Here is a 26032-nt window from a genome sequence, read left to right as displayed (position 1 = left end):
CTGAGGTAAATGTAACAGAGTGAATAATGTTTAATTTATACATTTATTGTTGAGAGTATGACAGTATTTATACTACTTTGTAGATCCTTCCTTGGTTGGACATACTGGGCTTGATAATCCTGAACAAAAATCATCTCAGAGAACAGGCAAAAAATTACTGAAGACCTTAGCAGCATCCGAAATGCTACCTTTATTGGATCATTGGAATACTCAAACTAAAAAAGTATCACTCAGAGAAATAATGTCAGAAGAAATTGCTTTACAGGAAAAACATAATTTGGTATGAATTAATATAAATATTAAGCTACTATCTCTGATTCTGGTTTATTGTGTATGTTTACTTTGTGATTTTCAAAGTATTTTCTAGTCTGGAATCCATATTTAACCTGATTGAATTTAATGTTAAAATTGAAAAATATTAGGCCGGGCGCGGTGGCTCAAGCCTGTAATCCCAGCACTTTGGGAGGCCGAGACGGGCGGATCACAAGGTCAGGAGATCGAGACCATCCTGGCTAACCCGGTGAAACCCCGTCTCTACTAAAAAATACAAAAAACTAGCCGGGCGAGGTGGCGGGCGCCTGTAGTCCTAGCTACTCGGGAGGCTGAGGCAGGAGAATGGCGTGAACCCGGGAGGCGGAGCTTGCAGTGAGCTGAGATCGGGCCACTGCACTCCAGCCTGGGCGGCAGAGCGAGACTCTGTCTCAAAAAAAAAAAAAAAAAAAAAAAAAAAAAAATTGAAAAATATTTTAAGTATAATTTGAAGCTGGAGGTTTTTGCTTCAGGGAAATTAGTTGATACTCAGCTATAAGCCATCCATGTTATGTTTGTGTTGTTTTAGATTTAATTTTATAGGTGATTGAGCTGCATCTTTCTTTTTTTTTTTTTTTTTTTTTTTTGGAGACGTGGTCTTGGCTCTGTTGCCCACACTAGAGTGCAGTGGTGTGATCACAGCACATGGAAGCCTTGACCTCCAGGGCTCAGGCAATCCTCCCACCTCAGCCTCCTGAGTAACAGGGACTGCCATGCCTGGGTTATTTTTTTGTTTGTTTGTTTTTGAGATGGAGTTTCACTCTGTTGCACAGGTTGGAGTACGGTGGTGCAATCTTGGCTCACTGCAACCTCCATCTTTCAGGTTCAAGCGATTCTCCTGCCTCAGCCTCCCAAATAGCAGGGACTACAGGTGTGTGCCTGGTTAATTTTTAGTAATATTAGTAGAGACGGGGTTTTACCATGTTGGCCAGGCTGGTCTCGAACTCCTGACCTCAAGTGATCTACCTGCCTCAACCTCCCAAAGTGCTGGGATTACATACATGAGCCACCATGCCCGCCAATTTTTGAATTTATTATAGAGACAGTTTTGCCATGTTGCCCTGGTTGGTCTTGAGTTCTGGGCTCAGTGATTCACCTGCCTTGCCCTCCCAAAATGCTGGAATTAAAGGCATGAGTCACTGTGTCTAACTGGCTGTGTCTTTTTTTCTTTTTTTAATTTTATTTGTTTGAAATGGAGTCTTGCTGTGTTGCCCAGGCTGGAGTGCAGTGGTACAGTAAGGCTCACTGCAGCCTCAACCTCCTGGGTTTAAGTGAGCCCCCTGTTTTAGCCTCCCAAGTAGGTGGGACCACAGGCACGTGCCATGTTGCCTGGCTAATTTTATTTTTTGTAGAGAGGGGGTCTTGCCATGTTGCCCAAGCTGATCTTGCACTCCTGGGCTCAAGTGACCCTCCTGCCTCAGCTTCCCAACGTGCTGGGATTACTGACATGAGTCACCATGCCCAGTCAGCTGCATCTTTTTCAGCTTTTAATATTTACCTCTATTTTTTTATTTCTATAAAAACATGAAAGAAATCTTATTTAAAGATAATTATTTATATTAGTAATAAGAAATGTCTGTCTTACTATTAAAGATGTCTATCTTTGAAACAAATTTTTTTTTTTTTGAGATGGAGTCTTGCTCTGTTGCCCAGGCTGGAGTGCAGTGGCGTGACCTCAGCTCACTGCAAGCTCCGCCTCCCGGGTTCACACCATTCTACTGCCTCAGCCTCCTGAGTAGCTGGAACTATAGGTGCCCACCACCATGCCTGGCTAATTTTGTGTATTTTTTAGTAGAGACGGGGTTTCACTGTGTTAGCCTGGCTGGTCTCGATCTCCTGACCTCGTGATCCACCTGCCTTGGCCTCCCAGAGTGCTGGGATTACCGGTGCGAGCCACCACGCCTGGGTGAAACAAAATTTTTTAGAGAAAAATTTTAGAAACTTATGAGTTTGAATAAAAAAATTACTCTTCCTTTTCAAACAGAACCTTCACTTTACTTTGAATTTTAGTTTTGGTCTTTATTTCAAAATATCTAAATATATGAAGCCATACGTGCAGTTGATTTCATTTGGATTTCTTCTACTCTTTTCTGGAATTCTGAAAATTAGTATTAAAGAATTCCAGGTCAAAAGGGAAAACATCCTAGAGGTTATTTAGTCTAATTCTCAAGGGAAACAAATAATTCTTAGATGGTGTTCTTAAAACATTTTAGGGCCGGGCGCGGTGGCTCAAGCCTGTAATCCCAGCACTTTGGGAGGCCGAGACGGGCGGATCATGAGGTCAGGAGATCGAGACCATCCTGGCTAACCCAGTGAAACCCCGTCTCTACTAAAAGAAATACAAAAAATTAGCGGAGCGTGATGGTGGGCGCCTGTAGTCCCAGCTACTTGGGAGGCTGAGGCAGGAGAATGGCGTGAACCCGGGAGGCAGAGCTTGCAGTGAGCCGAGATCGTGCCACTGCACTCCAGCCTGGGAGACACAGCGAGACTCCGTCTCAAAAAAAAAACGAAACATTTTAACACTTTCTGATTTGTTTGACTGCACAAAGGAGCACCTTTATATTTGGCTGTAATACATCCAGTTAAAGCATAGGGATTCCTATACCTTCGTATTTATTTTTTAAATTTATCTTGGTTAATTAAATTAGAAATATGCTGCCATTTCCATCTTTGTATCCTAATGCAATCCAAGAAATAACCTCTTCAGTAGATCTTAAAATTTTAGTGTCCTGTCAAATAGCCTCTTCAATTAATATATGTATTATTTTGAGGCAATGAATTCTCTCTTTTTTTTTTTTTTTGAGCTCATTCTGTCACCTAGGCTGGAGTGCAGTGGTGCGTTCTTGGCACACTGCAACCTCCACCTCCTGGGTTCGAGCAATTCTCCTACCTGAGCTTCCCAAGTAGCTGGGATTACAGGCATGTGCCACCACACCCAGCTAATTTTTGTATTTTTAGTAGAGACAGGGTTATACCATGTTGGCCAGGCTGGTCTTGAACTCCTGACCTTAAGTGATTTGGCCTCCCAAAGTGTTGCGATTATAGGCGTGAGCCACGGCGCCCAGCCAGCAATGGATTTTCTTAAAAAAATAAAAAATAAGAATAAGGAAAGCCTAACACTTAGGCTTAAATGATATGATACTTTCTGTTGAAATGCCATTTTCCCCTATTGAAACTTGTCTTTACAGTTCTAACCTCTCTTTAATATCTTGATGTAATAGTGAACAAATGAGCATCTTTTGACTTAACAACTTACTCTTTTTTTTTTTTTTCTATCAGTGAGTTTTGCTTGGTTTTTTTTTTTTTTTTTTTTTTTTTTTTGAGACAGAGTCTGGCTCTGTTACAGGCTGGAGTGCAGTGGCACCATCTCAGCTCACTGCAACTTTGCCTTTTGGGCTCAAGCCATCCTCCCACCTTAGCCTACCAAGTAGCTGGGACTACAGGTATGAGCCATGATGCTCTGCTAGTTTTTTTTTGTTGTTGTTGTTTGTTTGTTTTGAGACAGAGTCTCGCTGTGTTGCTCAGGTTGGAGTGCAGTGGCACAATCTCGGCTCACTGCAATCTCCACCTCCCAAGTTCAAGCGATTCTCCTGCCTCAGCCTCCCAAGTAGAAGGGATTACAGGTGTCCGCCACCATGCCTGGCTCTTTTTTGTATTTTTAGAAGAGACGGGGTTACACCATGTTGGCCGGGCTGGTCTCAAACTCCTGAGCTCAAGCAATTCACCAGCCTCGGCCTTCCAAAGTGCTGGGATTATAGGTATGAGCTACCACACCTGGCCTTTGCTTGTTTTTCTATAGATTGGATAATATAATAGAAGCTGGTTGGCTTTGTCCCAAGGATACCCACCTTTACATAGAGCCTCAGAAAGATAATTTTTTTCTTTCTTTCTTTTTTTCTCAAATAGAGATGAGGTCTTGCAATGTTGCCCAGGCTGGTCTCGAACTCCTGGCTTCAAGCAGCCCTTCTACCTTGGCCTTTCAAAGTGCTGGGATTATTAAGTGTAAACGACACTGCACCCAGCCAGATAATTTTCTGATGCTGTCCTCACTCTTTGTCCCCAAAGGAGAAATATACTTTGTATATATTTTTTAAAGCAAAAAATAGAAACTTTACACATAATATATGAATAGAATAATTAATTTTAAGATGATTAAGGTTACAAGGTTTTAGTTCATTGATGAAACCTCAGAATTTATAGTTTAGAAACTATGACCTGGTAGATTGGTAGAAAATCTGATTATTGAATTTTTTAGTAAGTTTAGATTACATGCGTATCTTAAGTAAAATGTGAAGTATTTTGAATTTTTTTTTTGGGGACTGGGTTTCACTCTATTGCCCATGCTGGAGTGTGCAGTGGCGCAATCTCCTGGGCTCAAGCAATCCTGTCACCTCAGCCGCTCAAGTAGCTGGGACCAGAAGCACACGTCACCACGCCTGGCTTATTTTTGTATTTTTAGTATAGATGGGGTTTTGCCATGTTGCCCAGGCTGGTCTCAAACTCCTGGGCTCAAGCGATCTGCCCACCTTGGCCTTCCAAAGTGTTAGGATTATAGGCATGAGCCACTGCACCCAGCCAGAAATATTTTAAATTCTTCAGGTAGCTTGTTTCCATCACTCTTGTTATATGTTCAGCGTTATCACTCCTTTTTGCTTGTCATATTGTCACCTCTTGTGGTTCCTCTTTTATTGCTGTTTGGTGTTATAAATGGCCTAAGTATGGTTAAGCTTTAAAACAAATAACAACTCTACCTTTTTCCCAGATTATTTTAATTTGTTTATTTATTTATTTATTTATTTTTGATACAGGGTATCACTCTGTTGTCCAGCCTGGAGTGCAGTGACTTGATCCGAGCTCACTGTAGCCTTGACCTCCTGGGCTCAAGCCATCCTCCCACCTCAGCAGGGACTATAGGGACTTGCCATCACACCTGGCCAGTTTTTAAAAAACAATTTTATGTAGAGATAGAGTCTTGCAATGTTGTCAGGTTGGTCTTGAACTCCTGGGTTCAAAGAATCCTCCTACCTCAGCTTTGTAATTTTTAAATTTAGGAATTTTCAGTCATTTTATTGCCTTTGAAATTGTATAGGAAGTTATTTTTCAGACATCAGCATTTTTGTAGCAAACAAAATTATTTTGTTACATCACAGTGTTGACAAATTGCCACTTTAAGAATATTTATTATCATCTTAGGTTAGAATTAAAATAGCATATTTTTAGGAAAGTTCGTTTGGTCTGATAGTTTAGAGCAGATCCAAATATGAAATGTGAGTAATAATATAATTCTTATACAGTTATTTTGGAGTAAATATATTTGTGGAAAACTTAAAAAATAATTGTGAATTCCAAGATTTTCTGTTAATCTGAATTTACAGCTTGTTTGTACACTGTAGTTTCTGCCCATTGAGGAAAATATGTTTTGAGGACAATGTTCACAGCATCACACAGTGTCACTTTTATGAGGACCCATGGGAGAAGTTTCTCTCAGGTCTCAGTACCAGAAAAATCTGTATTTCTCCTGAGGAACTGGTTTGTTTTTATTTTATGGACACTGAGAATCTTTGTTTTCCCCTTTGCTTTGGCCATTAAGAGTCTCAGAACTAAATTTGTGGCCTGCCTTTTGCAATTGTACAGGATTTTGTGGCATGCATTGATATCTAATACTACTAGCCTTATCTTGTATTTTATCTTTATTTTCTCTGACTTCATTTATTTATATCCTGTTTATGTATGTGTGTGTATATATATACCTCTATATCTTCATCCTTTTAATGATTCAATGTGTTGGATATGCATGTGTGACAGTATGCATATATATATTTACATACACATGCCCACACATACATGTATATGTGGGATTTTGTGTGTGTGTGTGTGTGTGTGTGTGTGTATTTTTGAGCAACTTCAAATACTTGGCAAAAAATGGGATATAAATAAATAGTGCAAGAGTACTCATATTACTAATTTCAGCCTTTAATCAGTAAAGAAAGTCTGTGATTGCTTTTCATCAGCAGTTTAGCAACAAGTTAACCGTGCCTTTGATGAGCGTTTCTAGTATTATGCATTTCATCTTGAAGATGATTTTTGTGTTTTTGTTTTAGAAAAGGGAGACCCTTATGTTTGAAAAAGATTGTGCCACTAAACTAAAGGAAAAGCAGCTCTTTAAGATCTTTCCAGCCATTAACCAAAATTTTCTGGTGGACATTTTCAAGGACCACAAGTGAGTGCTAGAAGGATTGTCTGTAGTTTCTACTCTGATATCACTGAAAGCATATGCCATGTTTATTTTTCTGATAACAAAAATAATACAGGTCTACAGTAGTCTCTCCTAATCTGTGGGTACTATTCCAAGACCCACAGTGGATGCATGAAACCATGAATATAACTGAACCCTACATATACCCTAAATATACTGTGTTTTTTTCCTGTAAATAAGAATTGATTTACAAATTAGGCACAGTAAAAATTTAACAACTATAGCTAACAATAAAATAGAACAGTTATAACAATATACTGTAATGTAAGTTATATAAACCTGGTCTCTTTCTCTGTGTCTCAAAATACAGTTGTCCTTCAGTATCTATGGGAGATTGGTTGCAGGACAGAAAATCTTTGCCTTTATTGTTTCTGAGTTTTATGTTTTATTTAGGGAGTCTGTTATGTCCCAGTATTATAAAAATTTTTCTTTATTATTTTAAATGTCTACCTTTTTATGTGTGTGGTATGAGGTAGAGATTTATAAATGAGCTAGAGATTTAACTTGTTTTTCCAAATGACTAACCAAATGAATGGGTCATCTTTGCCCCCCCACTTATATAAAACATAACCGGTAATACTTACTACATTCCCAAATACATTGTTAGATCCTGAGTTGCCACCACGTTGTTTTAATTATTGTAGTGTTATGTTTGGTATATCAGGAATGCTGTGGCTTGAAAAATGTATACTTTTGATCCTGTATTTTTCGTAAATTCTTCACAAGAGCTTGTTTTAAATAGATACTTTTTGAGAATCTTTTGAGAATCTAATAAAGATTTTGATCTTTAGTTTATTAATACATTTCATATCAATCACAATAATGGATTTCTGGAATAAAACCTACTTTACCTTCAGATTTTTTTTTTTTTCTTCCTTTAATGCAGGTAGGAATTGATTTACTAATTCATTGGGATTTTTGCAATAGTAATGAAACGGCGTTGGTCTGTGATTTTTTTTTTTTTCTGTTCCTGGGCTAGTTTCGTCAGATTTTGGTTTCAGTGTTTTATTTGGTGTCAGCCTTAATAAAATAAACTGGCAGACCGCCATTTTTCTCTCCGCTATGGAAAGTTTAAAGAACTTAGTACCTTGAAGGTTCTGGGCTTGTACCTTCTCAGAGAGAGAATCTTGGTTTATTGGTCAAAGTCTATTTTATGCTCTCTCATCATTTATTTTTACTGATATCTTTCTCTTAAAATTTGTTAGTATATTTTCAACTCTGGTTAGTTTATTTCCCTTCAGTCTTTAATAACATGCATTTAAGGTATGAATTTTTCTCTATATGTTGTTCTGATTTTGATATATATTTTAATTTTCATTATTTTCTAAATCTCAGATTTTAGTTTGAATTTCTATTTACCCTGGAATTTCTTTCTTTTTTTTTTTGAGACAGTCTCACTTTGTCTCCCAGGCTGGAGTGCAGTGGTGCCATCACAGCTCACTGCAGCCTCCACCTCCCGGGTTCAAGTGATTCTCCTGCCTCAGCCTGCTGAGTAGCAGGGATTACAGGCGTGTGCCACTATGCCCGGCTGAATTTTGTATTTTTAGTAGAGACAGGGTTTCACCGTGTTGGCCAGGCTGGTCTCGAATTCTTGACCTCAGGTGATCCACCCACCTTCGCCTCCCAGAGTGCTGGGATTACAGGTGTGAGCCACCTCACCCAGCCAATTATTAAGGCATATAAAAACATGAGTGAATTTTATGTTTAGACTTGGACCCCATTCCCAAGATACCTCATTATGTATATACAGATATTCCAAAATTTGGAAAAATTTGAAATCTCAGCCACTTCTGATCCCAAGTGTTTTGGATGAGGAGTAGTCAACGTATACTTTTTTGTGTGTGTGCGTTTGTGTGAGACAGGGTCTTGCTGTTGCCGAGCCTGGAGTATAGTAGCACGATCTTGGCTCATTACATCCTTGACCTCCTGAGTTCAAGTGATCCTCCCACCTCTGCCTCCCAAGTAGCTGGGACTACAGGCACGTGCCACCACACCTGGCTAGTTTTTGTATATTTTTTGTAGAGATGGAGTTTCACCATGTTGCCCAGGCTGGTCTTGAACTCCTGAGCTCAAGGGATTCTCCCCGCTTGGCCTCCCAAAGTTCTGGGATTACAGGTGTGAACCACTGTGCCCAGTGCAGTCTGTACTTAAGAATATTTATTCTCTGCTGAGTGTGCAGAGTTCTAAATATGTCACCTAAATCAAATCTTTAAAGGTAGTATTCCAATCCCTAATTTTCTTATTTATTTTTGCTACCTAACTTGCTGTTTTCTGAAAGTTTTGTGTTAAAATCTCCCAGATGCCGGAGGGTGATGCTAGCATATGGCCATTCCTGTTCTATGAGTACCTAGGGCAAGAGGCCTGAGGTGAAATAGCTCAGAGTTGTGCTTCCCCAGGCAAAGGAGGGGGCTGGGTGTGTCCTTTCTGGGGATAGCCAGTGATTGGTCAGCCAGGCCCCTCATGTTAGGTGGCTGATTGCCTCTATTTATGTCTGCCAAAGACTGGCTGATTCTCTCAGCTAGCAGTAGGTGCAACTTCATCCTGGTAAGAAGGGTACGTAGGCTCAGTTACTACAGTATGTGCTTGAGGTGTAATCTTCTAGGGCTGTTTGCGTCAAACAGCGTCAGGGCTGGAGACTGACTTCCAGCAGGTGGGTGATTTTAAGGCCTAGAAAGGATGTGGATAATTGTTGATAGCATCCAGCCCCTAGATACTGATATCCTTTGTGTTGAGCATGTCTGAGGCAACAAGATGAGAGGGGAAGTGAAACTGGTAGTAGCACATGGCTTCCCTTCAAGGGTTGTCTTTAATAAATTGAAGAATAGCAAAACATCACATTATTTTGGACAATTAGTTTACCAAATTCATTCCTTCCTTCCTTCCTTCCTTCCTTCCTTCCTTCCTTCCTTCCTTCCTTCCTTCCTTCCTTCCTTCCTTCCTCCCTCCCTCCCTCCCTCCCTCCCTCCCTCCCTCCCTCCCTCCCTCCCTCCCTTCCCCGTTCCCTCCCTCTCTCCCTCTCTCTCTCTCTTTCTTTCTTTTTTTCTGACAGAGTTTTGCTCTTGTTGTTCAGGCTGGAGTGCAGTGGCACCATCTCGGCTCCCTGCAACCTCTGCCTCCTGGGTTCAGGCATTTCTCCTGCCTCAGCCTCCCAAGTAGTTGGGATTACAGGTGCCCGACACCATGTAATTTTTTTTTGTATTTTTAGTAGAGACAGGGTTTCACCATGTTGGCCAGGCTCATCTCGAACTCCTGACCTCAGGTGATCCACCTGCCTTGGCCTCCCAAAGTGCTACAATTACAGGCGTGAGCCTGGCCTAGTTAACCAAACTTCAAAAAATACTCGTATGTGGTCAGTTCCTCAGTATCTGGCCAATGGAAGAGGTGAGAGACATAAATAGTGTGAAATACTGAGCAGCACACTAAAATGTTGTGAAATACTGAGAAGCATATAATTTTTTTGAATTATTTTCTTTAGATATTGGAACGTGAGTGTATCAGACATTTGTCGATTTGTAGAATTTCATTCTACAGATAATATAGTATCACCCTCAAGATATGACTGAGTAATGCAGGGATGAGAGGTAGGGTAGTGCTTTACTTTTTCTTTTCTGTATCCCTGCTTAGAATTTGACTAAAATCCCGTGGTAAAAGTAAACTTAGAATTTGACACAATACAAATGTCAGCTTAAAGGTCTATTGTCTGTGTTTGATGTTTGAAGGAAACCAAGTGTGAATCCAACAAAGGATTTAAGAATAGGTGATAAGGCCATGCATGGTGCCTCACGCCTGTAATCCCAGCACTTTGGGAGGCCAAGGTGGGCGGATCACGAGGTCAGGAGATCGAGATCATCCTGCCTAACATGGTGAAACCCCATCTGTACTAAAAATACAAAAAATTAGCCGGGTGTGGTGGTGGGCGCCTGTGGTCCCAGCTACTTGGAACGCTGAGGCAGGAGAATGACGTGAACCCGGGAGGCAGAGCTTGCAGTGAGCTGAGATCACACCACTGCACTCCAGCCTGGGTGACAGAGCGAGACTCTGTCTCGGAAAAAAAAAAAAAATAGGGGATAAAATGAAAGAAGGATTTGTTGTGGTTAATCTGCCTGGAACAAAGGATTAGAAATTGAATTATCTATTTATTTATTTTTTTTTTGAGATGAAGTCTCTTTCCGTTGCCCAGGCTGGAGTGCAGTAGCACGATCTCAGCTCACTGCAACCTCTGCCTTCTGGCTTCAAGCGATTCTTGTGCCTGTCAGCCTCCCAAGATTACAGGTGCATGTCACCACATCCGGCTAATTTTTGTATTTTTTGTAGAGATGGTGTTTCGCCATGTTGGCCAGGCTAGTCTAGAACTCCTGACCTCAAGTGATCCACCCGCCTTGGCCTCCCAAAGTGCTGGGATTACAGGCGTGAGCTACCACACCCGGCTGAATTACCAACGTACTATCTTTTGGCATTCGTTTTTTGAAAATTAGCTTTTGAGAACCTACTCCTTGATAGTTTCCTTCTGATTATTCTTGATTTTTTTTGAGATATACCATGAGCATTTAATTTCAAGGTTGAAAACTTAAAAGTAAGCCAGTTTTTCATATTCTTGCAAGACGTTTGAAGATTGCTTGTGTTAATGTCTTCACATAACTTATTTTCATTTATTGACATTATGTTTCTACAGCTATTCATTAGAACACACAGTGCAATTTCTTAACTGTGTTCTTGAAGGGGACCCTGTAAAAACAGTTGTAGCCCAAGAGTTTGTTCACCAAAATGACAATGTCACATCTCATACTGGCCAGAAGTCTAAAGAGAAAAAGGTATGGAGTTACTAATTTTTTTTCTATAAGGGTAGATAATTGCATATAAAAATGTAATTGGTTCATTGAGTATAATAATTTAATGATTATTTCTCACCATTTTGACTAGTGGCATATTTGGCTTATAATATTTGTGCACTCAAAATAATGAATTTATAGCTGATGCTTTTTTTCGTGTGCATGAAAAACAGGCACTTGAATTTCTGCAACTTCTGTATACTCTGACACAGTAGAGTATGAGGTTTAATTGAATAGCAGTAATATGATGGGTCTTGAATATAAACATGTGGGCAGAAATATTTAGCCTTTTGGGAAAGTGCCAAATTTTTTCCCTAAGTGGCTCCTCCATTTTATATTTCCACTAGAGTTGTATGAGGGTTACAATTTCTCCACATCCTCACTGACGCGTATTATTATTTAACACCTGTCTTTTTTATTATAACCATTGTAGTGAGTGGGAATACCCAGGATTTGTTTTAAGAATACCCAGGATTTGGTTTAATCAGATGTGGTAAGACATGGAGACATGGAAGTGTCAGAAAGGAAGTTTATCATACTCACAGAGTTCTGGAAAAAGGAGGTATGGATTGCTACCCAAGGCCACATGGGGAGCCAACAGGATTGGTCAGGAGGCAGAAGGAGTAGGGGGAAATGTGGGCAAAAGCCTGTATTTTGGTTTCTATGGGAAGGAATCGGTAAGGTAGGGTAAGCAGGTTTAGGATTGGCTAGTTTAAATAATTTCAGTAGGCTCTGGGGCATAGGGACTTCTCCTGGTTGTCTGGGGCAGGTGGATAGTGCCCGGAGTGGGAGAACCCCATTAAAGGAGGAAGTTGGAGGCATAGATTCCGGATTGGTTGGTTTGCAAATGAAAGGCATGCTCCCAGACAGGTGTTTGTTATCTCTAGGAATTAGCTAAACCTGAGGAGGTGGTGAGAGTGGATGGAGATGAGGGGGCAGAGGGAGCAGCCTCTCTAGTGTCTCGAAGGCTGCAAAAATGCCATGGTTAATACAGAAGTGGTATCTTATTGTGGTTTTGATTTGCATTTCCTTGATGACTGTTGATGTTGAGCATCTTTTTATGTGCTATTGGTCATTTGTATACCTTTGGAGGAATGTCTGTTCATATCCTTTGCCTATTTTTAAATTGGGTTATTTGTCTTTATTGTTGAGTTGTAAGTGTTCTTTATATATTCTAGATACAAGTCCCCAATCAGACATGTGATTTGCAGATATTCTGTCCTGTCCATAGGTTGCTTTTTCACTCTGTTGTTTCTGTTGTGACACTGAAGTCTTTTAAATTTGATGTAATCTAGTTTGTCTACTTTTGCTATGTTGCCTGTGCTTCATTGCCAAATCCAATCTTATGAACTTTCCTCCTGTATTTTCTCTAGGAGTCATAGTTTCAGGCCTTTCATTTAGATCTTTAATCCATTTTGAGTTAATTTTTGTATATGTAGTGAGACAGAAGTTCAAGTTGATTCTTTCGCATGTGGATATCCAGTTGTTTTGTACCATTTGTTGCAAAGACTGTTCTTTTCCCATTGAATTTTCTTGGCACTCTTGTTGAAAATGAATTCACCATAATTGTAAGGATTTATTGTTGTACTCCTAATTCTGTTCCATTGATCTGTATGTCTATCCTATTGCCAGTACCACTTATCTTGATTACTGTGGCTTCTTGATTACTGTGGCTTTCTAGTAAGTTTTGAAATTGGGAAGTGTGAGTCTTCCAACTATGTTCTTTTTTTTTTTTTTTTAAGAGATTTTGGCTATTCTGGTGCCCTTGGATTTCCATGTGAATTTTAGGATTAGTTTGTGAATTTCTGCACAGAAGCCAGCTAGAATTTTGATGGGGTTTGTGTTGAATATGTAGACCAATTTGAGGATTATTGCCAATTAACAATATTAAATCTTTCAACTCATGAAATGGAGTATCTTTCAGTTTATTTAGGTCTTCTTTAATTTCCTTCAACAATGTGTTATAGTTTTCAGAGTATAAATTTTGCACATCTTTTGTTAAATTTATTTCTAAATACAGTATTTTATTCTTTTTCATGCTATTATAAATGTAAATGGAATTATTTCTTTTGTTTGTTTTCTTTCTGGTCTGGAATTACGCCCTTTTTAAAAATTTACTTTATTTTTTGATATTACTTTTAAATTAAAAAGAGATGAGGGTCTCGCTATGTTGCCCAGACTGGATTCAACTCCTGGGCTCAAGCAATCCGCCCACCTCAGCCTCCCAAAGTGCTAGGATTACAGGCTTGAGCCACCGCACCTGGCCTGGAATTATTCATTAATTTTATTTTTGGATTGTTTATTACAAGTACATAGACATGCAGTTGTGTTTTTTGTATTAATTTTGTATCAGCATTAGGCTTTTTTTTTTTTGAGTCAGAGTCTCACTCTGTTGCCCAGGCTAGAGTGCAGTGGTGTGATCTCAGCTCACTGGAACCTCTGCCCTCTGAGTTCAAGCGATTCTCCTGCCTTAGCCTCCTGAGTAGCTGGGATTACAGGTGCCTGCCACCGCGCCAAGCTAATTTTTTGTATTTTTAGTAGAGATGGGGTTTTACCATCTTGGCCAGGCTGGTCGTGAACTCCTGACCTCATGATCCACCTGCCTCGGCTTCCCAAAGTGGTGGGATTACATGCGTGAGCCCCCACGCCTGGCCTAGCATTAGGCTTTTTTTTTTTTAACAGAATTTTTTTCTTTTTTTTTTCTTTGAGACAAGTGTCTTGCTGTGTCACTCAGGCTGGAGTGCAGTGGCAGGATCACATCTCAAGTGATCCTCCCATCTCCCCCTCCTGAGTAGCTGGGACTACAGGCACGAACCACCACACCTGCTAATTTTTGTATTTTTTGTAGAGGTGGGATTTTGGTTGCCTAAGCTGATCTCGAACTTCTGGGCTCAAGTGATCCACCTCGGCCTCCCAAAGTGCTGGGATTACAGGTGTGAGCCACCACGCCCAGCCTTATTTTTAAATTTTATTTTATTTTACAGAAACTTATCATCCTGCAGTTCTTATTAATAAAACCCCTCAGGGGTAAATTATATGCTCCCTTTTTTCTTTGAATGTTTCATTGTCAGTCAGTTGGTATTTAGGACTTAGGTAATTTTGATTTTCATTTGATCTGTTAGTGCTACCACCGATGCCTTTGCCCAACTGGAAAATATGCCGCTGTCATGGATAGATAGATGCAGTATATTATAAAATGCAGAGAGTGTACACAAGATGATTATGAGACCTTATGGGCCAAATTGGCAGTGAAGTTACTTCTCCCTCCTGATAATATGCAAGGCACTGTGAGTCATTATGGTAATAGGGGGTGGTAAGAAGGTGTGCTTGCTCAAAGTGGGAGATGATTGGAAATGTAATCAGAAAGAGAGTTTTTGTGAGTTATGTAAACGTTGGCCAAAATGTAAACTTTAAGTTATTCTGGGAATTATTTTTGCACTTATTCTCTTAAATTATCATCTTTAGTTTCAAAACTCAGACCACCAGTGAACAATTTTTTCTATTGCTTTGGTTCCTTTGAGTCATGATCCTCCCCTCCCTGGCGCTGGTGGCGACGGCTGGAGTTGGGCTGGGGGCGACTGGATGGTGGCTTTACCTCCATTTTGAGACCGGACTTGCCTCTTCCAACTCAGAGTTTAATATCCCTAATTGTATTTTGATAATTTTAGAGAACTCTTCAACATCTCCTAAGAGTGGTTAAAGAAAGGGTAACCTTAATGGCATAAAAAAGTTAATGATAGTCTATAAAATGCCTGACTTATAAGGTAGACACCAGGGAGAATCTGTTTCCTGAGGAGAGAGATGAAAATATACGAGAGCCCAGTTTTCACATGCGTTTTGTGAAGGTGTAAAGCGTGAGTTTTTTTTTTTTTAACTTTCTGTGTGTGTTACTTATTGTTTAATATCTTATAGCCAAAGAAATTAAAAGAGACTGAGGAAACACCAAGCGAACTGTCTTTCCAGGACTTTGAGTACCCAGACTATGATGACTACAGAGCAGAGGCTTTCCTTCACCAGCAGAAGAGGATGGAGTGCTACAGCAAGGCCAAAGAAGCATATCGGATAGGGAAGAAAAATGTCGCCACCTTTTATGCCCAGCAGGTAAAGTGGAAAAATGTTTATATATTTTTTGTTTGTTAGTTATAATAACTAAATAATCTTGAAGCAGATAACACCCATATTGTGACTAGATTAAGTTATTCTGAGGAACGTAGTAGTTGTATAAGTGACATAAATAAGGTATCCTAAGAAATGTATGGTTCTGAGAATTTCATCTGCTGTTTTGAGCATGTGAAATGCTCAGTTTCTGTGGTTGTTTTGCATTTACTGCTTATGTGAATTACGGTTTGTTCTGACAGTCACTATTTCTGGCAGCAGAATATTAATATTGGCCATCTCAATGAGATTAAAGGGATTTTGTGCCTTCTATGATGTTTGAATTTTTAGTAATACATCACTTTCATAGTAGAAAAATAACATTAAATTTTTTAGGGAAGTAAAATTTCTTTTCTTGTTTTTTTGTGAGACGGAGTCTCGCTCTGTCGCCCAGGCTGGAGTGCAGTGGCTGGATCTCAGCTCACTGCAGCCTCCGCCTCCCGGGTTTACGCCATTCTCCTGCCTCAGCCTCCCGAGTAGCTGGGACTACAGGTGCCCGCCACCTCGCCCTGCTAGTTTTTTGTATTTTTTAGTGGAGACGGGATTTCACCGTGTTAGCCAGGATGGTCTCGATCTCCTGACCTTGTGATCCGCCCATCTTGGCCTCCCAAAGTGCTGGGATTACAGGCTTGAGCCACTGTGCCTGGCCGGGGAAGTAAAATTTCTACTTGGGCTCATGTAACATGGTATTTATAAGGAACCTGCTTTTCTTTTCTTTTCCTCCCCTCCCCTCCCCTCTCCTTTCCTTTCTTTTCTTTCTTTTCTTTCTTTCTTTTTTGTAAGGTCTTGCTTTGTTGCCCAGGCTTGGAGTATAGTGATGCAATCTCGGCTCACTGTAGCCTTGCCCTCCTGGGCTCAGGTGGTCCTTCCATGTCAGCCTCCCAAATAGCTGGGACTACAGGCACACGCCACCATGCCCAGCTAATTTTTGTATGGGGTCTTACCATGTTGTCCAGCCTGGTTGCGAACTCCTGAGCTCAAGCAATCCTCCCATCTCAGCCTCTCAAAGTGCTGGGATTACAAGTGCAAGGTACCACTTCCAGCCAGGAATCTGCTTAACTTTTTATGTTTGCGTTTCCATATGGGTTACTTCTTTGTGATTGAGCAGAGAAGAGTATCAGACTGCTATAGGCCTGCGAACCCTAACAGTAGTCCTTGGGGGATAGCTTCTGGGGTAACTACAAGATGTTGAAAGTGAACGCCAAGATGAGACCTAGCATTATCAAAGGATACACAAATAATAAACCAGTGGTTCCTTCTTGAGATAGTGTATTAGAGTTCTCTAGAGAGACAGACCAGTGGGATATATGAAAGAGAATTTATTAGGGGGAATTGGCTTTCACAGTCACAGATGGAGTAGTCTCATAATAGGCCAACTGTAAGCTAGAGAATCAAAGAATTCGATAGCCTGGCTTAAAGCCAGGAGTGTAGCACAGTCGAAGTTCAAAGCCTCAGAACCAGGGATACTGACTGCAGCCCCCAGTCCAGGGCCAAAGGCTCAAGAGCCGCCGAGAGGTAGCTGGTGCAGGTCCCACAGTCTAAAAGCTGAAGAATGTAGAGTCTGAATTCCAAAGGCAGGAGGAGAACATCTGCCTGTTTGTCCTAGCCAGCCCCCAGCTGCCCACATGGTTGGTGCCTGCCCGCAGGGAGGGGAGGTCTTCTTTCTATCCACTGACACTCAAGTCAGTCTTCTCTGGAAACATCCTCACAGACACACCCAGAAACAGTGCTTCACCGGCCATCTAGGTATCCCTCAGTCCAGTCAAATTGATACCTAAAATTAACTGTCTCATATGGGGGATCGTGTTAAGTTTCCCACTTTTACGACTTTTGGTTCAGAAAATGTTAGAAAGAATGACTCAGTAGTTTAAGGATTACATTATTTTTTATTTTTATTTTTGTTTTTATTTTTTGAGACGGAGTCTTGCTGTGTCTCCCAGGCTGGAGTTCAGTGGCGCGATCTCGGCTCACTGCAAGTTCCGCCTCCCGAGTTCACGCCATTCTCCCGCCTCAGCCTCCGAGTAGCTGGGACTACAGGCGCCCGCCACCACGCCCAGCTAGTTTTTTTGTATTTTTAGTAGACACGGGGTTTCACCATGTCAGCCAGGATGGTCTCGATCTCCTGACCTCGTGATCCACCCACCTCGGCCTCCCAAAGTGCTGAGATTACAGGCTTGAGCCACCGCGCCCGGCCAGGACTACATTATTAATTCACTGAAATTTACCTAAATTTTGGTGCATTCTTATATATTAAACTCATTGCATTATTTAAGATTTTAGATTTATTATTCCCTTTTTTTCCCCCTGTCTTTTATTTGGGGCACTGTTAACTTCCTCATCACCCAAGTAGCAAATATCAAAAGTGTCCCTTGGTGATGTGTTTATGATTTAGGGTACTCTTCATGAGCAGAAGATGAAAGAAGCCAATCACCTTGCTGCCATAGAGATCTTTGAGAAAGTCAACGCCTCGCTGCTGCCACAGAATGTTTTAGACCTCCATGGACTGCATGTGGATGAAGCTCTAGAACATTTGATGAGAGTTTTAGAGAAGAAGACTGAAGGTAGGACTGTGGAAATCACAAGTTTTCAATAGAATATATGTCTTTGCTTGTATTGGTATAACTTGCAAATTCAGGAGAGTCTGAATATGCAGGCTGAGAATATCTGTGCAACATTTGTAAATGTTTGTGTTATTCTTCAAGGATTCTCACTGGTATGATGATTAATATTTTCTTCATTTGTATTCCTGTGTTGTATTTATTAGAGGAAGGGCATGGTGTAATCTGTGAATCCTCTCTGTGACTTATAAATGAGACCTTTCAGGAATATTACATATCTTTGTCCAATAGACATTTATTAAACTTAATAGATATTTCTTGGATTTCACTTTTTCAGTAGATGTTTGATAAAATACAGAAGATGTAAATAAGGTAATAGGATACTCCTGCCTCAGTAGTTTTTTTTTTTTTGGTTTCTTTTTTTGAGACATAATCTCACTTTGTTGCCCAGGCTGGAGTGCAGTGGTGCCATCTTGGCTCACTGCAACCTCTGTCTCCCGGGTTCAAGCCATTCTTGTGCCTCAGCCTCCCAAGTAGCTGGGATTACAGGCAGGTGCCACCATATCCAGTTAATTTTTGTATTTTTACTGGAGACGGGGTTTTGCCATGTTGGCCAGGCTGGTTGTTGAACTCCTGGCCTCAAGTGATCCACCTTCCTTGGCTTTGCAAAGTAAGCTACTGCACCTGGCCTGACCCTAGTATTTTTTTTTTTTTTTTTTTTTGGAGACAGAGTCTCGCTCTGTCGCCCAGGCTTGAGTGCGATAGTGTGATCTTAGCTCACTGCAAGCTCCGCCTCCTGGTTTCACACCATTCTCCTGCCTCAGCCTTCCGAGTAACTGGGACTACAGGTGCCCACCACCACGCCCGGCTAATTTTTTTGTATTTTTAGTAGAGTCGGGGTTTCACCATGTTAGCCAGGATGGTGTCAATCTCCTGACCTGGTGATCCACCCGCCTTGGCCTCCCAAAGTGCTGGGATTACAAGTGTGAGCCACCACGCTCAGCCTGACCCCAGTAGTTTTTAAATTGAATTTTAGAAATCTTGGAGAAAATCTAGAAAACAATAAAGATTAGAAAAGAGGAACTTTAAGAACCGTTTAAATGCATTATTATTTAGTCCAGAGAGAAGAAAACTCTTCAAATATATAGAAGTGTCGTGAGAGAATATTCTCTCTATAGAGGTTGAATTAATCGTGTTTTGCTCAATGAATATTTGGTTATCTTCTGTATTCTAGGCATCAAGGATAAGGTAGTGAAAAAGACACACAGTCCTTGTCTTTATTGGAGTTTATTGTCTAGTGGGGTATACCATCTAGTAGGGTAGATAACAGTGACCAAATAGTTACATAAGTAATTAGCATTGTGATAAGAAAATACAAGTTGTGGCCGGGCTCGGTGGCTCACGCCTGTAATCCCAACACTTGGGAGGCCGAGGCAGGTGGATCACCTGAGGTCTGGAGTTTGAGACCAGCCTGGCCAACATGGTGAAACTCCATCTCTACTAAAAATACAAAAATTATCCAGGCATGGTAGCATGCACCTGTAATCCCAGCCACTTGGGAGGCTGAGGCAGGGAGAATTACTCTGTAGGCGAGGTTGCAGTGAGCCGAGATCAGACCCCTGCCCTCCAGCCTGGGCAACAGAGTGAGACTCTTTCTCTAAACAAATAAATAAATGAATAAATAAAATAAGAAAATACAAGTTGTATTTAGAATAAATTCTAAAATCCCTGCGTAATGTCTCTTGCTTACCTCTCCAGTCTCATCCTGTGTTTTTTCCTCCTTTTCTGTGTATTTAACTACACTGTCAGTCTTGACCCCCGTACTAGTTAGACTCCCTGCTCATAACTTCTGACAGTACTCCTGCCTCTCACAATGTTTATAAAAAGCTTATTGTATAAATGGTTATTAAATGTCTGTCTTTTTGGCCAAGAATTGAGCCAGTGATGATCATGTTTTTTCTTCAACACTCAAAAAGTTTTTGAATAAATGACTAAATAATGGTAGATATTACTCTCATTTTTTTTTTTGACAAATAAGATTGTTTATATTGAAAGTATGCAATGTGATGATTTGATAAATGTACACATTGTGAAGTGATTACCACAATGAAGTGCTTTAGCACATACATCACCTATTATTGTTACCATTTTGTTTGTGTGGGATGAGAACACTTATGACTTACTCTCATAGCAAATTTCAAGTATATGATATAGTGTTATTAAATATAATTACCATGCCACACATTAACTCAGCAGAATGTATTCTTTTTAGAACTGAAAGCTTGTACCCTTTGACCAGCATTTCATTTCCTCCTGTCTATTCTGGCCCCTGGCAACTACCATTCTATTTTGTTTCTGTGTGTTTGGCTTTTTTAGGTTCCACATGTAAGTGAGATCATCCAGATTTGTCTTTCTGTGTCTGGCTTATTTCACTTAGTATAATGCCCTCCAGCCACATCTGTATTGTTGCAAATGGCAGGATTTTCCCCTTTTAAAAATTTTTTAAATTAAATTTTTATTAATTTTTATTTAAAAGAAATAGGAGGTCTCAATGTGTTGCCTAAACTGGTCTCGAACTCCTGGGCTCAAGTGATCCTCCCGCCTTGGCCTTCCAAAGTGCTGAGATTACGGATGTGAGCCACCACGCCTGGCCTGAGCCACTGTGCCTGGTCCCCTTTTTATTGTTGAATAATATTCCATTGTGTCTGTATCACATTTTTTAAATCAATTTATCCATTGATGGACAATTAGGTTGTTTCACTCCAGCCTGGATGACAGAGCGAGACTCTCTAAAAAAAAAAAAAAAAAAAAAAAATTGAAAAATTAAAAAATGAAATGGAAAGTAGTCAGTATTGTTAAGTATGTGGATAAATTGGAGCCCTCATATATTGCTAGTGTAGCCACTGTGGAAAATTTCACTAGTTGTTTGAAAGGTTAAACATATAATTAACCATATGACCCAGTAATTCTGCCCCTAAGTATGTACCCAAGAGAATTAAAAACACAATATGTCTTTACAGAAACTTGAATATGAATGTCTGCAACAGCCAAAAAGTGATAGTAACCTAAAAGTTCATTAACTGTTGAATAGAGAAACAAAATGTGGTAAATCCATACAATGAAATTTAATTTAGCCATGTGGAGAAATGAAGTACTGATAAATGCTACAGCATGGATGGACCTTGTAAACATTATTCTTTGTGAAAGATGAAGGCAGATAAAAAGCCGTATGTTGTATGATTTCATTTTTACCAAATGTTCTGAGTATGTAAATCTAGAGAGACAAAAATTAGATTAGTGGTTGCTGGGACTGGAATGGTGAGAATATGGGCAGTGACTGCTACGAGGCACAGAATTTCTTTGTGAAATCATGGAATGTTCTGGAATTAGTGGTGGTGGTTGCACAACATGATGAATATGCTAAAAACCACTTAATTGCATATTTTAAAATGGTTAGTTTTATGTTAATTTTATCTCAATTTAAAAAATTGTAAGAATTAAAAAAGAATTAATAATTTGCCTCAAGGTAACACTTGGTCAGATCCAAGATGCAGATCCTTTCTGGAGGCCAAGCCCCATCTCTAGTGCATGCTTCCACCCGTGGTAACCTGTAGTTACGTCAGTCACCACCAGGTGGCAGTATTGTTGAATAGAAATGAATCCAGTGGAAGATTTGTGGCTCTGACCTGCATTACTTTTTGTCGTAAGATTAAGAAATGTTAAAATCGGAGATGAATTTTTTTAAAAAGAGAGACATCTGGACCTTATGCCCCTTCTGATTGAAATATGCACTGCTACCTATGAATCATTTTTGCCCCCAAATCAAATGAGGAGCAGATCAAACCTTTAGAACTGACTACTGTTTTACAAGGATTTACAGGGGACAGAGGAACGTGTTAAACAACACCATGGGGATACACTCAGCAAAATCCAGATTGTGAAAATCTAGGACAGGCTGGGTGTGATGGCTCATGCCTGTAATTCCAGCACTTTGGAAGGCTGAGGCAGTCAGATCACTTGAGGTCAGGAGTTTGAGACCAGCCTGGCCAACATGGTGAAACACCATCTCCATTAATAATCCAAAAATATTAGCTGGGCCTGATGTCTCAGGCCTGTAATCTCAGCCACTTGGGAAACTGAGGCAGAAGAATCGTTTGAACCCAGGAGTTACAGGCTTCAGTGAACCGAGACTGTCCCACTGCACTTCATCCTGGGCAACAGAGTGAGACTCCGTCTCAGAAAAAAACAAAACAAAAAAAAGGAAGTCTAGGATAAATGATCCAATTTTTTTCAATAAACTGTAAAGAAAAACACCAGGGGAGGGGAAACTTTGTTACTTAAGAAATATATCAAATAGAATGTATAGACTTATTTCAAATCTTGATGCCAACAAATCACTGTAAAAACATATTTTTGAGATAATTGGGGGAAATTTTTGGAAATTAATGATATTAAGGGACTTTTATTAATTTTATAAGATATGATGGTGCCATTATAGTTACGCTTTTTAAAGGAGTCCTTATCTTTTATGAGGTACGTACTGAAATATTTGCAGTTGAAATAAATCTGGAGTGTGCTGAAAGATGAGTTAAACAGTTTTTTCAAAGGTGTTAAACAGCAAGAACAGCCTGTATTTGGGAAACTAAGCATATACATTAATTCATGCAACAAACATCTTTTGAACTCTTACTTGAGGCATGTGAGTCAACTAGAGAATATTTTCATAGCAATAAATGAACTATTAGCAGGTGATAATGGTAGAAATGATTGAGCTAAGTGATAAGGGGAGCCGTAGTGAAGAGCATGAGTTATGGTTAGAGATTTAGTTGGGCTTTTTCTGTAAGTAAAGTTTTTCTTTTTTTTTTTTTGAGACGGAATCTCGCTCTGTCACCCAGGCTGGAGTGCAGTGGCCGGATCTCAGCTCACTGCAAGCTCCGCCTCCCGGGTTTACGCCATTCTCCGGCCTCAGCCTCCCGAGTAGCTGGGACTACAGGCGCCCGCCACCTCGCCCGGCTAGTTTTTTGTATTTCTTAATAGAGACGGGGTTTCACCGTGTTAGCCAGGATGGTCTCGATCTCCTGACCTCGTGATCCGCCCGTCTCGGCCTCCCAAAGTGCTGGGATTACAGGCTTGAGCCACCGCGCCCGGCCAAGTTTTTCTTTTTGAGATGGGAGTCTGGCTCTGTTGCCCGGGCTGGAGTACAGTTGGTTGTGACCTTGGTTCACTGCAACCTCCCCCTCCCAGGTGCAACCCATCCTTCTAACTCAGCTTCCCAAGTAGCTGAGACTACAGGTGCATGCCACCATGCCCTGTTAATTTTTATATTTTTAGTAGAGATGGGGTTTTGTCATGTTGCCCAGGCTGGTCTTGAACTCCTGAGCTCAAGTGGTCCACCTTCCTTAGTCTCCCAAAGTGCTGAGATTACTGGCGTGAGCCACTGTGCCTGGCCAAAGTAAACTTTTATATGTAATATAACATTCGTAAAGAACAGTGTCCAAAACTATAGGTATATAGTGCAAAAACTTTGTAAAAAGCTCGTAAAAAGGTTTTATACGATATACCTAGAATTTTGTGCACTGTGAATACCTTTGTGAAACTAGCACTCAGTTGAATTTTGAACAACATATTGCTTGAAGTAATGGATATGGATTAGAGATGGGGATCATAAACAGACAAGGAATTAGAAATGCAAGAGCAACATATTCTTTTAAAATTCCAGGCTGATACCATCTTGGAGATTTGATACTTGAAAAACCATTTGTTTGTATTCTATTGGCATATTAGGACAATTTAATAAGCAGACTATGGAATGTTTATATTGTGTGTGTGTATTTTCAATTTATTAATTCATCTCATTGATAGTTTTTTTTTGTTGTTGTTATTCTGCTCTAGCTTTTATTAGTTTTCAGGATTTATATCCTTGATTTTCACAAGGTCATTTCCAAAGTGGAACTGCAGTATTTTAGGAGGCTGTGACTCCTTTGATGTTTTAAGAACTATCTATTAGAAAAAGTTTGTTAACAATTGATTATCTTTAACAGTAAGACTGCAATCTAGCTGTGATTAGTGGATTTGCTAATAGCTATTACTGGAAGATAATCTATAAACTAGTTGCCATCATTATCCCTTTTTCCTGATGAGAAAATAGGTACAAAAGAAACTTAAGTAACTTGTCCATGTTCACACAGTCATTTAGTGGCAGAGCTATGATTTCGAACAAAGCTTGATGGCTTTAGAATATTTAATTAACAGGGTTGTTGTAAAGATTCTTAGTTAATAAATATAAGCCACTTAAAGCAGTATTTGACTCCTTTTGTGTAGTAATTATTAGGTATCATTAATGTTATTATTGCCATTATCATTATTTCAGGGACAGAAATCTCTTTCCCCATAAAGGAAGAAGTCCCACTTAAATCTTTTGATGGATAGATTACAATGAGGCTATGTGTTTTAAAACACATTAATTTGGGGGCTTTTTGAGATAGCAAATCTATCTTACTGTTTTGAGATGGCAAACCCCAAAATCCTCTTGGAAACAATTTCATGTACTTGAGCAGCTAAGGTTTACGTTTTCTACTGAGAATGTAAGATAAATGAATTTTAACTCCCCTAATTTCTGTTGTAACAGAATTTAAGCAGAATGGTGGGAAGCCTTATTTGTCTGTGATTACGGGGAGAGGAAACCACAGCCAGGGAGGAGTTGCTCGCATCAAACCAGCTGTCATTAAGTACCTCATAAGCCATAGCTTCAGGTGAGTGTAGATTTCTGTTATTGATAATGGCAACTGCCCATATAGAGCTGTATCAGAGATTTCTGCGAGTATAGATTTCTGTTTTTGATAATAGCAGTAGCCCTCATATAGCTAGGTAAATAAACACTAATAGCATACTCAGAACAATCTGTTAAAATAGTTAACGAAATTTAATCATCTGATTTCAGCCACAGATTCATGCTTAAATTATGATATAACTTTCCCTGCTGGATTTATGTTGTCTGGCAAACCAGAAATAAGGAAAAATGTGTTTGTTGCCGATAATCATCTGATAAAACTTTCATAAATTTAAAGTTCTAAAAGAAAATATGTTTATTTGATAATATGCAAAATAATTAGGTAATATGTATCATATTTTAAGATTTGCTATTCTTCTTTAGAAAGGAAATAAGTATTTGTGGATTTTGGATGGAATTGGGTGGCTTCTATTGAAATATAGTTATAATTTAGGTATGTTTAAACTTTAGCAGAAATATTCCATTTAATATGAATGTATTTGTTTTCATAAGTTAAATGCCATTAATGACCTGTGTTGACAAACATGAAATGTTCTTTTTCATTAAGTGATAATTTAATAACAGAAAATGACAAGAAAGTCAAAGATGAAAAATCCGTTGATGGATAGATTTCCTGCAGATGTGTATCATTAACTCCTACCCACCAATTTCAGTGTAGCATATTTATTTTATGCCATGTAATAAGATGTTATTTGGCTACATTATTGAAAATGGTAGCATAAGTTATGAGCATAAAACAGGTGACACATCAGAGTTATTTTTATAAAAGGAGTAGTTAGACTGGAACATTATCATGTTGAGATTAATTATCTATTTTAGAGACTAGTCTTCCTTTAAATTCTTTACGGATAGAGCTGAAAGCATTGCATGGCCAGATTAATCAGAATTACCTGCTATATCAGAGATTTCTTCTTGGTGCTTTCATGATGCACCAAAACTTTATTCTTCCTACAGCATACTCTTTTTCATGAAGGTAAAATTCAGGCCTCACGAGTTTTAACAAATCTTAAGTTATACTAACTACTAAGTCAGGAGCAACCCCCAGCTTTAAGATTGTATTTCTTTTGACCGTAGATAAAAGGAACATAAACCTAGATGTTGGTCTTGGATATTGACTTAATAAGGGTTAATACTT

General features: G+C 39.6%; 2 protein-coding genes across 10 annotated transcripts in view; one reads left to right on the top strand and one right to left on the bottom strand.

The window, feature by feature from the left end:
* Nucleotides 1-26032, bottom strand: part of SMIM14 (small integral membrane protein 14) — a 720432-nt gene that overhangs the window by 615342 nt on the left and 79058 nt on the right. The gene's annotated exons all lie outside the window — the stretch shown is intronic.
* Nucleotides 1-26032, top strand: part of N4BP2 (NEDD4 binding protein 2) — a 107483-nt gene that overhangs the window by 67294 nt on the left and 14157 nt on the right. For 8 of the 9 annotated variants that reach the window (XM_050790321.1, XM_050790325.1, XM_050790322.1 and 5 more), the window contains 6 exons: nt 84-280; nt 6411-6529; nt 11238-11376; nt 15307-15495; nt 17942-18110; nt 24736-24859. In XM_050790321.1, coding sequence (XP_050646278.1) covers nt 84-280; nt 6411-6529; nt 11238-11376; nt 15307-15495; nt 17942-18110; nt 24736-24859 — 937 coding nt within the window. The remainder of the gene's footprint in view (nt 1-83; nt 281-6410; nt 6530-11237; nt 11377-15306; nt 15496-17941; nt 18111-24735; nt 24860-26032) is intronic. The other variant, XM_050790326.1, reaches the window with a different exon arrangement.

The sequence above is a fragment of the Macaca thibetana genome, chromosome 5 (genome assembly GCF_024542745.1).
Source record: "Macaca thibetana thibetana isolate TM-01 chromosome 5, ASM2454274v1, whole genome shotgun sequence".
Taxonomy (NCBI): domain Eukaryota; kingdom Metazoa; phylum Chordata; class Mammalia; order Primates; family Cercopithecidae; genus Macaca; species Macaca thibetana.
The sequence above is the reverse complement of the archived record's forward strand: the minus strand, read 5'-3'. Positions and strand labels throughout refer to the sequence as shown.